This window comes from Lepisma saccharinum, chromosome 21 (genome assembly GCF_977018435.1).
Source record: "Lepisma saccharinum chromosome 21, izLepSacc3.1, whole genome shotgun sequence".
Classification (NCBI taxonomy): domain Eukaryota; kingdom Metazoa; phylum Arthropoda; class Insecta; order Zygentoma; family Lepismatidae; genus Lepisma; species Lepisma saccharinum.
This window is the reverse complement of record NC_139249.1, coordinates 51785435-51803457: the sequence shown is the minus strand read 5'-3', so window position 1 is coordinate 51803457 and position 18023 is coordinate 51785435. Positions and strand designations below refer to the sequence as shown.

Sequence of the window (18023 nt, the reverse complement as noted above, 5' to 3'; positions counted from 1 at the left end):
TATATCACTCAAACGATATATATCACTAAATATTATGATGATATATTGCCGACATGATATATATTGCCAAATATCATGATATATATTGCCAAAATCATCATGATGATATATCGCCGACATGATATATATCGCCAAAATATTGTGACAATACAGCGTAGTCAAAATGATGTTCCCGATTTCAGTGTCTATTTATTTCATTGTAATGATACGTAAATGACTGAGATTACACACACAGATTGAGAGACTCAAAAAGTTCCTGGCATATTATAAATGTTCTATGTGCGATCCACGTGTTACACGACACACACCTAGTCTATAATCAAGTTCCTGCCACACACTTCCTAGCATGTCAGGGTCCACGTCGGCTATGGCTGCAGTGACGTGCTCATGCAATTCCACCAATGTTGTACCAAGTGGTGGCACAAAAACTCGATCCTTGATAAAACCTCATAGGAAAAAAATCACATGGGGTGAGATCTGTGGATGGTGGCCATTTCATTAAGTCTTGATCTTCCGCCGTTGCATGGCCAACCCACCGTTTAGGAAGTCGCTCATTCAGGTAGTCACGAACTTGGTGATGGTAATGTGGTGGTGCACCAAACTTTGAGATTATATTGCATAAAAAAAATTACATATGCAAGAAAAGCTCATTACCTTTCGTGTAAGAAATGAATGTAATTTTGACTTATGCTGTATATCATCTAGTTCATATCCCCTGAACAATATTTTTTCAATATCGCGATATATTGCCCAACACTAGTAGTGTATTCAGTTTTCTTGAATTGTGTATTTCAGTATATGTTATTTTGCTGCTTTGCTTCAAAAAATGTACGTACATTTTCATAATTACTGTGAATTTTCACACACACCTTCCTGGGTGTTTCAGGGATAGAGAAAGGAATAAGCATCACTGTGGGTTAAAAACATTAAAACTTCATAGACATCAGAAAGTATAATTTTAATATTTTAAACCATTTACGTATCTTCACCCAAATTTATGCTTATTCCTTTCTCAATCCCTGAAAATGAACCCAGGTGGGTTTCAAAATGTGGGTAATTCGTAATGTATTTGTATAGAATAAGAGGTCTCCAAACTCCCAAGAATTTTTAATCTCCTACTCAGACTTGAAAGTACATGGCAAGCTACCAAGGGTGTATTGATATTTTATGATTATTTCTTATTTTGTGAAAGCTTTAAGATGAATGATCAAATTATACTTTTTAATTTTATACAAAAAAAATTGTCAAGAAACAGCAATATAAGGCCATGGATGTTCCCGAGGTAAAATAGTCCCCCGTTCGGATCTCCGGGTGGGGACTACTTTGGGAGGTCCCTGGACTAAGGATAAGATCTACATTAGGAATAAGGATATTAAATTAGGCACCTGGAATGTTCTGAGCCTTTACCGGCCTGGGGCATTTCAGTGTACAGTTAATGAGATAGTTAAGTATAAATTAGATGTAGTAGTTGTCCAGGAAGTTAGGTGGCCAGGAGAAGGGAATTGTAAAACTAATACTTTTTTCTATGGTGGTACTGAAAATCATAATTTTGGAACAGGCTTTTTCATAAGTAATAGAATTATCTCTGCTCTTAAAACTAGAATTTATTAATGATAGGATATCATATGCAGTTTTACAGGGTAGGTGGTGTAAAATTATTTTAATAAACATACATGCACCAACGGAAGATAAAGATGATAATACTAAAGATGATTTTTATACAGAGTTAGAACAGGTCTTTGATAAATTTTCTCAGTATGATATGAAAATTCTGTTAGGTGACTGTAATGCACAGATTGGCAAAGAAGAGACATTTAAACCCACGATTGGTAAGGAAAGTCTTCATGAATTAAGTAATGATAATGGTATAAAATTGATTACTTTTGCAACCTCAAAGAATTTAATTGTGAAAAGTACCACTTTTAAACATAAAGATATCCATAAATATACCTGCTCTTCTCCAGATGGTAAAACTCATAATCAGATAGATCATATTCTCATTGATAAGAGAAGACATACTAGTATAATTGACGTTCGTACACATAGAGGTGCTGACTTTGCCAGTGACCATCATTTAGTAATTGCTAAATTAAGAGAAAGACTCTCACTGATAAATCATAAGCAACAAAATCTAAAAGTTCTAAAATTTGATACAGGAAAGTTTACTGATGAAAGAATTTAAAAAAACATTACCAAATTAAACTGTCAAATAGATTTGATGTTTTGCAGGATTTAAATAATGATGAAAATATAAATGAAACAGACGTAAATAAGAATAAGGAGCACATACGTAATGTAATAGAATCAGCAGCTAAAGAAAGTATAGGATACCATAAACCGAGAAAAAGTAAGCCATGGTTTGATAATAAATGTCATAATCTAATAGAAATAAGAAATCAGGCTAGACTTAGGTGGTTAAATAACTCTGATGATACAAACTAAACAATTGTAATAGAATAAAGCGAGAAGTTAACCGCATGTTTAGAAGTAAAAAAAGAGATTACTTGAAAAGCAAAATTAACGAAATTGAAACAAACAGAAAAAATAAAAATATGAGAGATTTATATAATGGTGTAAAAGAGTTTAGAAAGGGGTGGCAACCTAAAGTAAACTTGATAAAAGATAAAGACTGTGATTTTCTAGCTGACCCAAGCGATATTCTAAATAGATGGAAGAACTACTTTAATGACCTTTTAAATGTCCATGTAGGAGATACATCAGAAGTAAATAAAGTCCACACAGCAGAACCTTTAGTTCCAGAACCTAACTTGACTGAAGTTAAAGATGCTATTAAAAGGCTGAAGAATAACAAAGCACCTGCCATTGATTTAATACCAGCTGAGTTAATTAAATATGGTGGAAATTCATTAATATGTCAAATTCATAAATTAATTTGTTTAATATGGAATAAAGAAGAAATCCCTCAACAGTGGAAAGAATCCATAATTGTTCCTGTGTTTAAAAAAGGTGATAAAATTAACTGCAATAATTACCGTGGAATTTCTCTACTCTCAACAACATATAAAATATTATCTAACATTCTTTTAACAAGACTAACACCATATGCTAATGAAATTATAGGTGATTATCAATGTGGATTTAAACGTAACAGATCAACTACAGATCAAATTTTTCACATCAGACAGACACTTGAAAAAAAGTGGGAATATAATCAAAATGTCCATCAGCTATTTATTGATTTCAAAAAAGCATATGATTCAGTCAAAAGAGATAAATTATATAATATATTAGTAGAGTTTGGAATACCTAAGAAGCTTATTACTATGATAAAAATATGCACCAGTGAAACAGAAAGTAAAATTCGTGTGGGTATTAATGTCTGACAAATTTACAATTAATGATGGGTTAAAACAAGGAGATGCATTATCTCCATTGCTCTTTAATTTTGCCTTAGAATATGCTGTTAGGAAGGTAAAAGAAACTAAAGAAGGACTAAAATTAAATTGTGTGACTCAGTTGTTAGCATATGCAGATGATGTAGACTTACTGGGGGATGATGTGAATACAATTAAGAATAATGCTAAAATATTTTTCAAAACTGCTAAAGAGATAGGTTTGAAAGTTAACAAAGAGAAAACTAAATACATGCTTACAGGCCGAAACCAAGTGTTAGGTAATAATCAAAATCTAATTATTGATAACAACTCGTTTGAACCAGTTTCCAAATTCAAATACTTAGGAGTAATATTAACAAATGAAAATTATATTAAAGAGGAAATAAAAAGTAGGCTTAATTCAGGAAATGCATGTTACTTCTCTCTTCATAAACTTTTGTCTTCTCGTTTAATATCTAAGAAACTAAAAGTTAAAATATACAAAACAGTAATTTTGCCTGTAGTATTATATGGATGTGAATCTTGGTCTCTTACATTGAAAGAGGAACATAAATTGAGAGTATTTGAAAATAAGATCCTTAGGAAAATCTTTGGAGCTAAAAGGGATGAGGAGACAGGTGAGTGGAGAAGGTTACATAATTTAGAACTACATAATTTGTATTCATGTCCAGATATTATTAGAATGATTAAATCAAGAAGACTTAGGTGGGTAGGCCATGTGGCACGAATGGGAGAGGAAAGAGGAGTTTACAGGATTCTTGTTGGGAAACCTAATGGTAAGAGACCTGTAGTAAGACCAAGACGAAGATGGTGGGACAACGTTGATTTGGACCTAAAGGAAATTGGTAGGGATGGAAAAGAGTATATAGAACTTGCTCAAGATAGGGAAAGATGGAAGGCCTGTGTTGCTGCAGCCATGAACCTTCGGGTTTAAGAAGGCTAGGGAGTTAGTTAGTTAGTTAATTTTATAGAACATAGAACATAAAGAGAGAGTTTAAGACATGTGAATACTTTCATCCACATTTTTGTTAAGTTGGGTTTGTTCCTAAGTTATCACAGTGGATGCAATTTCCTAGATCTCCATCTGTCAGTGCATTCCTGAACCTGTGGTTCGAAATAAATAAACCTTACATAAGTAGAGCAGAACAATGTCTTCACTCATAGTATAATCCAAATCAAAACATTGTTAGGCTCAAAAGGCCAAATTGCACTTGAAACGAGACTAGTGGTTTTAATAACAAATCACTTGGAAAAGCATGAGCTCCATTTCCACTGCATGGTTGTCTTCTTCAAGATGTTGCCTCACACAGTTTGAAAATTCCTTAGTATCACTTACTTGATAAGCTGTGGTAACTCAGTCATTAGGCTGTCTGACTACCATGCAAGAGACCCGGGTCCAATTCTCGGCAGAGGAGAACTGTTTTTTTCCCACCTGTTCAAGCAGCTCTGGCACCCACCCAGCATTGTATAAAGTGGCTACCTGGAGGAAACTCTGGGGGGTAAAGACAGCTAGGAGCATGGTGCTGATCACATCACCCCCATCTTTGGCCATGATCAAGAAAGTAAAGCTCTAACCCCACACCTCCTATATTCCTTCATGGCATGGTGCAAAGCACAGGGGAGCACTTTACCTTTTTTATCACTTACTTGACATAATTCCTTTAGTTTCTACCGGAACATAGGGCATCCACGAACTGTCTTCATCTCACTCTGTTGCATGCAATCTTCTTCATTTTTCTCCAACTTTTCTCCTGTTGTCTTCCTTCGTCTTAAATAGTACGTCTCCATGAGCTTTTGGGCCTTCCCCTTTTTCTAGTACCTTGAGGATTCCAATCAAGTGCTTGTTTCTCAATTGCATTGTCTGCTTTCTTAGTGTGTGTCCTATCCAGTTCCATTTTGTTCTTTTCATTTAGTTTTTTTTATCTGGTCTTATGCTGCTCGTATCCAAAGTTCTTGATTTGTGATTACTTCTGGCTAATGCACATTTAATATTCTCCTGAGACATCTGTTAATGAAAACTTGTAATCTGTTTGTGATTTGGCTTGTGCCTTAGTATCAACAGGAGCTCAATTGTTTTGAAATCTTGAAAACATTTCTGAAACTGCTCTCTCAACCCTCAAAGAATTTCAGCATGGTATTTAATAATAGAGCTGTAATGGGCCCTGTTTCTCCAGCTTGTCTTTCAATCAGGAAAACTGGCAAATCTTGGGTAAGATTTTTTTCCCACAGCTGAAGCTGCTTTGAAAATCTTTGCACATTGGAATTCATTTCTCCCAAGTTCTTATCCTTGCCCCTGCAGTTGGCAAGTCGGTTTGTTCAGTTCTTCAATTATGTCCACCAGGAATGTCAAACCCTGCAAACAGATTGAATCTTGAAGTTGATTGTACTGTTCACCATGTTCTTTCAAAAACTACACGACTGAAATGCTGTCAAACTCTTCCGCTACTCGACCATCGTTCCTCATTGAGAAGCAGTAGGCCACCATATTGACAATTGAATAAGCACATTTCTAGACCATGTGCTCTCGCATTGTTTACCACAACTATAGTGTAATTCATATTCGAAAACTTTCTGCACAGTACTTGCTGGGGAATAATGCAGTGGTAGGAAACAAATTGTGGAAAGTTTTTTTTCATTTGTAACACAATGCTACAAGTTGATTGTCATCTCCAACCATAGCTGGAGATATATCTGTTGTCAAACCCACCATTTTACAATGAGGAAATAAATGTCTTAGTCTGTGAATACACATCCTATCCTGCAGTATACCCTTTCACAGAAATTATCTTCATCAGTGCTTCTTTTCTTTTGAAATCACTAAAAACCATCTTCACAAAAACAGCCAATTGATCAGTATCGACTAGAAACATGAAACATATTGTCACTGTTCTTATTAATGTAAGCTAGTATGTGCTGAGAATTTATTGCTGTTACTGGTGACTGATACTGTAATGTAAGTCTGTAAAGTATAATATATTTTGTGAAACTGTTGAAAAATATTTTTTTCATTTTGTAGAGCTTTGTGTGTTGCAGTGTTTGTGTTTCAAACATTGCATTCAAAATAGCTTCTTTTTTAGTGTTTAAGTCCACTTCATGCACAGAAAGGCTAATTGGGACTGGGCTCACAGTTTAAAGTGGGATACAAACCACTATGTACCTCCACTGACTATCGAACCTACGATGTCTTGATTACAATGAAATCAAAAGTGATTACCTTAGTGGATTGAAATCTGGAAAAGTTTATTGTGAAGTGTAATGTTGCATGTCATAATTATTTTGAGATCAATTTTTGTCTTGTATTTTTTTTTAATATTCTATGAGGACAACATATGAATGATAACAAAATGTGATGAAGGCAACTTCGGAAGATTTTCTGTAGTTTTAAGCCTCTCTAGATAAGAACACTTTCTCAATGATCAATGTACATTTCCTGTTTTCTTTATTTGCGTCCACATGGAAAAGAAGCGTACCCGGCTCGAGCAGATCCAAAATTTCTCGCCACATCATATTAGATAGCTGGAATCGGGCTTCCCGATGGTGCAGTGGTAACATCATCACCTTGTAATCAAGGGGTCCCGGGTTCGATACCTGGTGGAGGCACATAGTGGTTCGGATACCACTTTAAACTGTAGGTCCAGTCTTGATTAGCCTATCACTGCTTATACGTGGACTTAAAACAAAAATTCAAATTTAAAATATCAATATTATGTGTTTGCAATTAAATACAGTAAAAGAAGGAAATATTCAGGCTGCGATTATGGGTGGCAACCAACATATGTAATTGATCCATTTTACCAGGGTTGCCAAGTGTGTTATCCCATTTGAGGTAAGATCTTGAAATTTGTGATATGATTGAACTTGAAAATCTTGCCAAAAGCAAGTTTCGTATTACGTGTGACTGTTAACAAACTTTGCTTCAAGGTTTCCCTGTATTTGCTTTTCATGTATTACTGTATTACCAGTTGATATTTTTTATTTACATGAGAAGTAGGTGAATTTGGAAACAACTTTTTACATGCAGCTGTTTTGTTTTAGGGACCTGTGATCACTGATAATGGTAATTTTATACTTGACTGGAAATTTGCAACGCCCTTAGATTGGAGTGTTGTAAACATGGATATTAAAATGATCCCAGGTATGTATACTTATGTAACCCTATCATTCTAGAATGTGTTTTTTTCTCCCTTCATTGAATCAAAAATTGTCTGTTACATAGAAATTATTGTTATAGATTGCAAAATTTGTAGGTAAACACTAGCTATGCTCAGTATTATTTCAGTGCTTAAGATGATAATTTTCAGACCCTACTGTTACCCCTTTTCCTTCTTATTTGTGTTTTTTTTGCAATAACATTTCTATAAGCCATACATATTTGATTTACCATTGTATATCAAATTCAGCTATTTAAAAAGTATACTTTTTCTTTGTAGCGATCAAACTCTATTGCTCTATGTTTTGACACCATGTCACATGTCTTTGCAAGTGCTATATAAAGGAAGAAATGCAATGTTGTTTAAAATAAATACACATCAACAAGGGGCTAGACAATTTAATAAGAAGTTAAATTTTTAAGTGAAAAGCATGTCCTGCCCCTCGAAAGAGCTGATGCATCACAGTTTAGTTTAGTTTGATTTGCAAATTTTACTATAAATGTCAATAGAATGCATGGCTTATGTACTGCAAAACCCAAACTTTAACTTATGGAAACTTCAAAAATTGTTAATATAATCCAAAATTTGATTTAAAAACTGCACTTATTATGCATAATAAACATATCCCTTCTATTAGCACATTTATGTAGCTACCAGAGTATTAATTTTATTCCTGTATGAAGGAGTCCATTTTTGCTCATCTAATATTTCCACAGAATTAATCAATTTTCCATAAATTGCATAATTCGCAGGATAATTCAAACTTTAGAAAGTGTTGTGTCAGTAAATTAACTCTACATTTCATGTTTGAGTCTTATTTTTTCATGACAAAACAGGGTAGGAAAATGTACCTCACACCTTTCAGAAACATGGAAAATTAACATTACAGCATGTTATTTCACATTTTGTGTTTTCGTCAAAAACTAAATATGCATGCCTCTACCCATCGCTGCTGTTTTCTGACTATCGAGACTGTAGTCTGCTACTATTGCTTTGAACTAGCAACTCAATTGTCCTCGCAATGCTAGAATCAACATAAGAATGTTTTGGCTCCTACCAGCCATCAATCCCAGGTCTGCTTGGGAGAAAGTCAACTCTACTCAGGAACTGATTTACAAATCATGAGGCTACCCTATCTCTTATCTGCTTGCTTATTTTCCAGGTGTCATTGAGACTGGTCTGTTTGTCAACATGGTTACTAAAGCTTACTTTGGCATGGAGGATGGAAGCATAAAGGAGAAGCAACCATAAGTATTAGCCACACCATTGAAGCAACTATGCTGGTTGCATTTTAAATGTGACAAACGCACGAGAGACTGCTGTCGTATTTTGTAATATTCTTACGAATTGTGCATGTTCACACGTGAATATCATTAAGATTGTTATTTTTTTATAATGTTCTTGTTTAGAAGTGACTTTTACATGAGCTGTTTTTGCAGGTTTTTAATTTGTAACTAGTATATTTTTACTTTCATGAATTTTAGCATCTCAAGCCAAAAATGTAGTGGTAAAAGTATTTGTTACCAAGATTACAGTTGTACACTGGTTTTCGATCCATTCATGTGATGTTCATCTGTCATCGTACTTAAATCCATTCACAGTAATGATCATCGATTGTTCTACTTACTCTCTGTTTAAGGCTCCTATTTTTAAGGCTCCATTATGATTATGTATAAACAATTCATTATGAACCCAGTGCAGGCTATGGAAATAGCACATTAGTATTTTTTAGGTAAGAATCTCTGCTCATATGACAACATTTGAGTAATATGGGAGGCAAGATGCATAACTGTGATAAATCTGCAATTATTGTTTGCCATTTCCCTTTTTACAGTTTTGTTTTTTATGTGTTCATTCAAATGTGCTTTACTTTCATTAAGATTAACATTTTGTGGAACATGTCATTGGATGGTGCATTTTGTACTTATGAATTGATGCCAATACATGCAAAATTTCCACAATTTTATTTTAACCTTAATAAATGCTAGAACATAAATAGTAATCCTGACCCTCCTTGCTGAACATTAGCTATAGATTTCTATGCCTGGTGCAAGAATAAATTTCGTGATGACTAGGGCTGAGCTGATACCAACACCAATACCCACTGATTTAATAATTGAAATAATTGAAAGTTGTTCAAACTATTTGTGTATAAGGATTCCACTATAATAATATGCATCACTTTATCCAACACTTTTGCTTAAAATATTCAAGAATTACATCAGATGTTATGTTATTAAACAATTCAGTTTTTTCACACAAAACTGATGAAAAGAAACTTCCAAATTTGCCTAATTTCCAGGATAATTATATTCCGCCAAAATTTTGCTGAGTCCGTCAAAAGACCAAATGCCGGAAAAGTATCGGCCAATATCAGTAAATACATTCTAACCGATACATCGGCATTGGTATAGCTCTAGTGATGACCCTTTATACTGAATTTGGTCCCCCTCCCTGATTGATGCACACATGTGTTGTTATTCTCCTTCTTTACTTTCATTTGTAATAGTTGCATGGGTTCGAATCCCACTCAGGCTTGGTTGTTTGTGAATGTCCATTCATCAATTTCATCGTTTCATCACTCATCTCCATCTTTGCAAATTAGCCAAGCGGCACAAAACGTGAAGTAAAATAAACTCAATCAATAGTTCCTAACTCTGTAAGTAGTCTGTAGTAAAGATAAAGTCAATATTATTTCTTATTTCTAATAAATTAAAAAATACAAAATTATTTGTTACTTACGTAAAATTAGTATATTGTTCACTGACAACGTTTCGGGAACCACTGTTCCCTTCTTCAGGTCTTATCTCTCAGCTATCCAAAAAATGCCATAGCCTCGTCAAATCGTACGTTCGTCAGGAAAAGGAATTGGTACAATATGGTAAAGGTAAAATTTGGAAAACACTAAAATCTTTGCTAGTCCCATCTTCCCTGTTATTCATTAAAATTGTTCTATAAAATCATCTACTACTAATCCTTGGTGCAAGTTAAAACTTTAAAAAAAAAGATACGCCCTCTTACCCCACTGTTCCCATGCGGCCTGCCAGTCAATTTTGTGTGAAAGATATGAATTGCTCTACAATAGAAGTCTTATCCCTTATCAGTGGCAACATTGTGTTGCGTTCATTAAAGACAGATCTATCCTGTTGAAAAAAGTAAATTAAACTGCATATTTGTCCTTATTTATCTCAGTACTACTATGCACAGTGGAACCCCGATTTCACATTTGAATCTTCGTGATCCCAACATAGCAAAATGCTACAAATTTACTTGGATTTTAAGTTTTTTCACCTTGGTTTCTTTACTCACCTGCTTATGTTAAAACAATATAAAAATAGTTTTTCTAAATTAACACAAAATTTGATTCTGACACTTTGCCTATTTTATGTAGAATATGTTATTTAATAAATTTAATTCAATTAGCTTTATACACATTGAAGTCTTCAAATTGAGCTTCATTTGTAGCTAAATCACATATTAAAACTAACTTTTTGGAGAAAAACTCTACAATCCGGAAGGGAGCAGTATATGTTTTTCACTGCATTTACAATTGTGTTATTCACCTGGTGACATCTTTATTACAGAATCAATGTACCAGTTTCACTATATGTCACAACCTTACTGTAATAAGAGTATACTCATTCAACTGCTAATGAGAGATGATATTTTTAAAAAAAAAATTCACCCTTTGTGCGTTATTTTCTGAATTTTGTTATAATTTGTTACATTTATATATATTCAGTCAGAAGAGCTGCATCTATATGATTACATATTTACTATTCATATGAATTTAATATTTTTATGACAGTTTTGAACTTGATATGTTGTGTGTATGCAAACATCTTCCCGAGCTGTTTTAAAATAAACAGTTTCTGCAGATTTCCCTGCCCAAATAAATTCTTGTCATGCTGATGTAGTCTATTTAGTCACAAAGAGATTCTTAATCCAAGAATAGATCAATATGAAGTCAGTGTGTGCAATGCATTTGCCAATGTCATATTTGGGCAGCAATTGAATAACTTATTTCTTGATATGTAAAAAAAAAAAAATGCGGAAATGTAGCCATGTGGTGCAATAGTATTATGTTTTCCAAAATAGCAGAAAGGTCGTAAGTTCAAGTCCTAGGCATGATTTTTCTGCATGTAAAAGTGAGATTGAAGATTTCAATAATTCATGTATTAACACTTTCAATTAGCAGACTAGCAATAGTGCCTGGGCATACTATAACAATATATTCTTATATTTCTGTAGTCCTTTTGGCATGTTCAGTTTCTTGCCCATTTGGTTATGCTACCTTTATGCCAAGCTTTGTTAATTTTAAAAGTATGTATTTCTTTTGTAAGTAAATTTTAAGCACTGTGTATTTTCTAATGCCTTTATTTTATCAATTACTGGGTAGAAAAAGATAAAAATGATATTTTCAATGCATTGTTTATTCCCCTCAACATGAATAAAAATGTGTTACTGTATTGAGTAAATGCCCAATTTTACAAAAATACAATATTTGAATGTATATGGGAAACTTATATATTTTTGTAAGCAATAAAATAAAAATTTGGATAATACAAAGATGAGATTTCAGTAATAATTAGCTTCTACAATTTTTCTTTGCTGCAGTAATAAGTGTATGTCCGGTTAATGCACTAAAAATTGGCAGCAGTCTTTGTTTTCTGCTATTTTGCATCAGCCAATTAATTTCGTAATGGTTTGTAGTAATTTTGTTTGCAGACATCAGTCTTGGGGAACACTAGGAACTATGTCAAGTTTACTAAGGCAGATAGTAATGAAAATTAATGGCTAATTAAAATTCATTGTTTGGTGAACTAGACTGTTCTTCTCACTTAGTTTGTAAAGATGATAGTGACCGTAGCTCTAGAAAGCTTGGAAGCTATCTAGAACTGCCCCAAGAGAAAGTTTCTTGATTATGTTGATTTGCTTACTTGGAAAGCAAAATCTGGACAATTGTTTTCTCAATATGGCTTCCAAAATGTTCATATAACAGAGAAAGGTTTGTTGCAAAGCACATGGGCTTTCACGATACCCTTGTAATTAAGGGATCCCTGGTTCGGTCCCTGGTGGAGACCGGTAGTGTTTCTGATGGCACCTTAAACTGCTGGTCTTATCCCAATTAGCCTATCTAAGCATAAATGAACTTAATACAAAATTTGACTTTTTTTGTTGCAAATTTCAATAAACAAAAATTGGTTTTGTCAGTATATGGTCAATAATTGTCTTATAATGTGGAAATAATTTTTCTCTCTGAACTGAAAATTTAATTGTATGTGCAAGTGAAATTCTTCCCTTGTTTCTATTATACATTAGTTTTTGCATTGCACTCAGTGTATCAGAATGGTAGTGTTCAAACTTTTTCATCATGAGGAGGGAGACATGTTGGTCCATTACATTCATCAAAATTACTGATGTTCAGTAACATACACAATAACCAATTATTATTAATTCTCTTCATGGTCTCTGTAAGGGGGTATGCCTCCCCTACTCTCCGGACATTCAGAAATTTGTTATTACAGTACTTTTATTTTCAGTTAAATTATTGTGCTACTTTTTTCAATAATTTCATAAATTTATCAGTCATCTCCATTGTTGCAATTCTAAGAGAAGAAATTACGAGAAGTGAACGAACGTACAGAAAATGTTCATTCTATGTGCATTACCTTATTCAATGGGAAATGTACCGATGCATATGCACAGTTTTGAGTGATTTTTTTTAGTTTCTTGACAGGCTCTTTAATGTGAAATGTAGCCACACAAAGAGTGTGAACTACAATATCTCAGTTTTTGTTAATTTTCCAAAGGAAAATAAACAGTTTTTAATATAGCATGTCAAGCAGTCAAAAGAACGTAAAATTATTCCTGCTTAATTTTGTTAATTGACATACTTGTGTTATTAATGTATTTTTATTCTTCATGCACACATCTTTCCCCACATTCCAGGACAATTGAACTGGACCAAAGAGGGTTGGTAACATTAGACCCTTCTAGTTTGATGCACTTTTTGACTCTTTCCATTGATATGTGTACTTTGTTACAAAGTGCAACACTGTGTGTTGCCTACTTTGTTGATTGGTGTCACGTAGTTGTATTTGGTGTTTGCACTAAGTCCTGAATGCTGCAAAAATGATGCGTCTTTGGAGCGGTGTACATTGTTGTGTATGGTCACATGGTGCGTGATAACTAGGGCTCAGATTTTTATGACATATCATATTTTCCCAGGGGCTGGTTTTCTGTTTGTTAAGTTAGTTTAAGCACGTTTCTTGGTGTTTTGAAATCATTAACACTGTTTTTATTGGTCGTATAAATGCATATTTCTACTATATTTTATTTTTGGTTTAGGGCATATTATGGCCCAAAAGTGTGGAATAAAAGCATATTTTCATGTTCAACACACAATACTACAAGTGTTTAAAAAGAAATTCCTGGCTTGTTTCGCAAACTTATCTAAACTGCGGATTTTTTTTTTCTGTTTGTTTTATACCTTGGTTTGAAAATAACCAACTGTGTATTTTTCCTGGACGTGCTTTAAAAAATAAACAGTGAAATTGTTTTCCAATTGTTCTTTTCGTTGTCCGCAATCGGCTTAAAGATTGTTAAGCTATTGTTCATTCCTTATCGTTAGCTGTTCTGCCCCTCCCTTCCCCTTCTATAAATGGCTACCAGACAGCATTGGAAGTGTACGTTATTTTCAGTGAGGGAGCATGTCAGTGCCAAGGAAGGTGAGAAAGGAATCCGGTCGTTTAGAGTTTGAAGCTTCCACTTCGCAGTGCATCCAGAGACCATCTTTGCTCCAGAAAGTAGGGGAACGAATTTTGCAGGGAACTCATATGTTGTTATAATTTCAAGATGCCGAAAGTGAAGTGCCCAGAGAGTGTGAAATTAAAAATTTTTGTGAGTCTGTTCGGTGAAAAGTTTTTCAGTACTGATGGCCTAATTTTATTTTGTAAATTGTGTTTCATATATTTTTTAAATGTCAGTCATTTTAAATTTTACGGTCATATTTTGCTAATTTTAAGGGCATAAATGCATGCATATTACAGAAGTTTTTAAGTCCTAAAAATTCAAACCCTAGTGATAACTAATCAAATGAACGTTGAAAGTCATTTGTTGAATCTTTGGAGCTTGAATACCGTTATTCTTGCGTACAGCATCTACTTGGTTGATCGCATTTTCCTTGCACCAGCCTGACATGGGATAGTCTTGCATTACACCTACTGTTGAAAAGTGCAGTGAACTAAACTGGGCCTATATCTTGATGGATGTAAGCTTAGGAATTTGCAATGTTGCCATATTTCTCACTACTTGTGTTACTGATTTTGTCGAGAGAAATTCTAAAAAAACAACTTCTTACGAATGGAATTATCTCAATAACCGGGTGCGTCTTATACATGCGTGCAGCCTATACATGCCAAAATACAGTAGTTGTGCTTGATTTGGTGCAGTTTGGAAAGACTGTGTCAGTGTTTTTTTGTAAGAAATAAATGAATGAATTATATTTGGGGGCTGCTTTAGCACATGTGGCCATTTTGCATCTTCAGAGCACATAGAGGAAAAATGCCCATATCTAAAATCTCTACCTGAAAGTTAAAAATGGTGTGTAAAAATCTCAAGAAAGGTAAAATGTGCAAAGTTGTAAAGAGACTTACACAGAACATACACAACATGTTTAAAATGTAAGGAAACTAAAATTTTCTTCATGGCTTATGTTTCTCAAGAATCTAAAAACATTATTTAAACACTTATCTTCTGATGAGGATTTGGAAAGATGAAAACTTTTTCTGACAATATTACATTCAATAAGGATGTGCTGAACACTTAAACATCATTTCATACATGGCTCAGTGGAGGATCCACTTCTTGCAGCAAATGGCAATGTGTCCAATGTGAAGCCAAATTAAAATGACTTCTCAGCAGGAGGGGCTGTATGAGGAACACCATGTGCTAATGGTGGACTTGAAGCTTGTTCTCCATTGTCTCATCCGATCTTCCAGCCACATATGTTGAAGGGAAGAATGAAACACATTCTTCAGGTCACTGGCTAGCAAAAGGTGAACCAGGACATCACCATCTACAGCAGTAGCAGCATCATTTCTGTTGATGCTCATGTGTTTTTTTGTAACAAAACGGAAACAAATATTAGGGATTTTTTTAAATGTTCAAGAAATAAAACCAACAAGTTATGTAGTTGGTTAATTGGATTACAACCTATTAACTAAATGTGCGATTGTGTTTAATCATTTATTTGTGTGATTTTATCTGCATACACCACAACTTTATAAATTATGTATAAGAAAGTCATATAGAATTCTAAAATGTAAGAGTAGATATAAGCGGAGTTCAATGAAGATATCAGGCTTTCACATAGCCTATCAACGATCCCTTAATCTAAATCCCCCTTCCCTAATATTTATCACATGCGAAAAGAAATGTAGAATACTATAACTTTTAGAAATGTGTACCAAAGCATGACAAGCATTTTTTTAAAATCATGTTATGTAGGTATGGAACAGATTAACACGAACTTCGGAAGCGGTAAATTTGACTGCTGTTGAATTTCAAATGGCTGTTAAGACGTTAATATCTCTTCGAATCGTCAAAAATTCCTTGACTTTTGTTAATTTTACATTGAGAATATATTTTTGATTTAAAAATTTTAAAAAATAAATTTATTATGTAGTTATTCATCGAAATACCTCCAACCTTGGGAGCGGTCAAGATGACCACTGCACGTTACTCTCCATTTTTTATGCAAAGGTAAACAGGAAAATGCAAACCTCCTTTCTGGAGATGTATTACAAAATTCGCCTTCAAGCTGCTGCCACCTGGTGTGTCATTTATTAGATTTATCACTAGTTGGCAGCAGCTTACAGGTGAATGTTCAATCTCTTTGTTTGAGCGAAACTTTGCAAGCACTGTCTTTGTTTGTCGTCTGTTCTTGATATTTGTTTCTCGCACACGTGAGTGATTATTGTGCTCTAAAAAATGGCTGTTAGGTAATTTTGCCTGCTGTTGAATTTCAAATGGCTGTTAAGACGTTAATATCTCTTCGAATCATCGAAAATTCCTTGACTTTTGTTCATTTTACATTGTGCTTGTAAATATATATTGTGCTTGTATATATTTTTTAAATCAAAAATATATTCTCAATGTAAAACATCCTGAGGTAGGTTAAATAATTATTGATTTTTTACAATGAATATAGAGCCTAATATCTTATGTAATATCAACCAACAGAGTGAAATGGTCAACAATTTGCTCTGTTGGGATTTACAGAGCTGTCATGTCATGGCTCTGAGTGTCCCACAATCGGCAGAAGTGAGGTATGGTTGGTGGACTACTATGTGATCCTCCCAGCTAGATCCGAAGGATCCGCTGACCAACGACAGGTGCGGTCATCCATTCATATTGGGGGTTAGGCGTAGAGCTGACAAGTCTGCACTGTAAAAAGACATGTCAAGAAACAGCAATATGAGGCCATGGATGTTCCCAAGGTAAAATATTCCGGAGGTAAAATAGTCCCCCATTCGAATCTCTGGGTGGGGACTACTTTGGGAGGTCCCTGGACTAAGGATAAGATCTACATTAGGAATAAGGATTTTAAATTAGGCACCTGGAATGTTCTGAGCCTTTACTGGCCTGGGGCATTTCAGTGTACAGTTAATGAGATAGTTAAGTATAAATTAGATGTGTTAGGTGGCCAGGAGAATGGAATTGTAAAACTAAAAATTATACTTTTTTCTATGGTGGTACTGAAAATCATAATTTTGGAACAGGCTTTTTCATAACTAATAGAATTATCTCGGCTCTTAAAACAGTAGAATTTATTAATGATAGGATATCATATGCAGTTTTACAAGGTAGGTGGTGTAAAATTATTTTAATAAACATACATGCACCAACGGAAGATAAAGATGATAATACTAAAGATGATTTTTTTGCAGAGTTAGAACAGGTCTTTGATAAATTTTCTCAGGAAAAAAAGAAAGAAAAAAAAGGTAAAGTGCTCCCCTGTGCATAGCACCATGCCATGAAGGCGTATAGGGGGGTGGGGGTAACGCCCCACACTTTCTTGATCCGGTCGTGAGTGGGGGTGATGTGATCAGCATCACGCCCCTGACTGCCTTTACCCCCCAGGGTTTCCCCCAGGTACCCATGGTATTTGACGCTGTGTGGGCGCCGGAGCCGCTTCCATTGTTAGAAAAGTTCCCGGATTTGAACCGGCCGGGGATCGAACCCAGGACCTTTAGCACGGTAGTCAGACGCGTTACCGACTGAGCCACCACGACCACACAAAGTAAATTTTCTCAGTATGATATGAAAAATCTGTTAGGTGACTAAATGCACAGATTGGCAAAGAAGAGACATTTAAACCCACGATTGGTAAAGAAAGTCTTCATGAATTAAGTAATGATAATGGTATAAGATTGATTACTTTTGCAACCTCAAAGAATTTAATTGTGAAAAGTACCACTTTTAAACATAAAGATATCCATAAACATACCTG

General features: G+C 34.4%; 1 protein-coding gene across 1 annotated transcript in view; it reads left to right on the top strand.

The window, feature by feature from the left end:
- The window catches only part of LOC146004241 (ribose-5-phosphate isomerase-like), a 56679-nt gene extending 43438 nt beyond the window's left edge, over positions 1 to 13241 (top strand). Inside the window, exons 6-7 of the mRNA XM_083142923.1 lie at positions 7392 to 7491; positions 8670 to 13241. Of these exons, the coding sequence (XP_082999049.1) occupies positions 7392 to 7491; positions 8670 to 8758 (189 nt within the window). The 3' untranslated portion in view covers positions 8759 to 13241. The remainder of the gene's footprint in view (positions 1 to 7391; positions 7492 to 8669) is intronic.
- The last annotated feature ends 4782 nt before the right edge of the window (positions 13242 to 18023 follow it).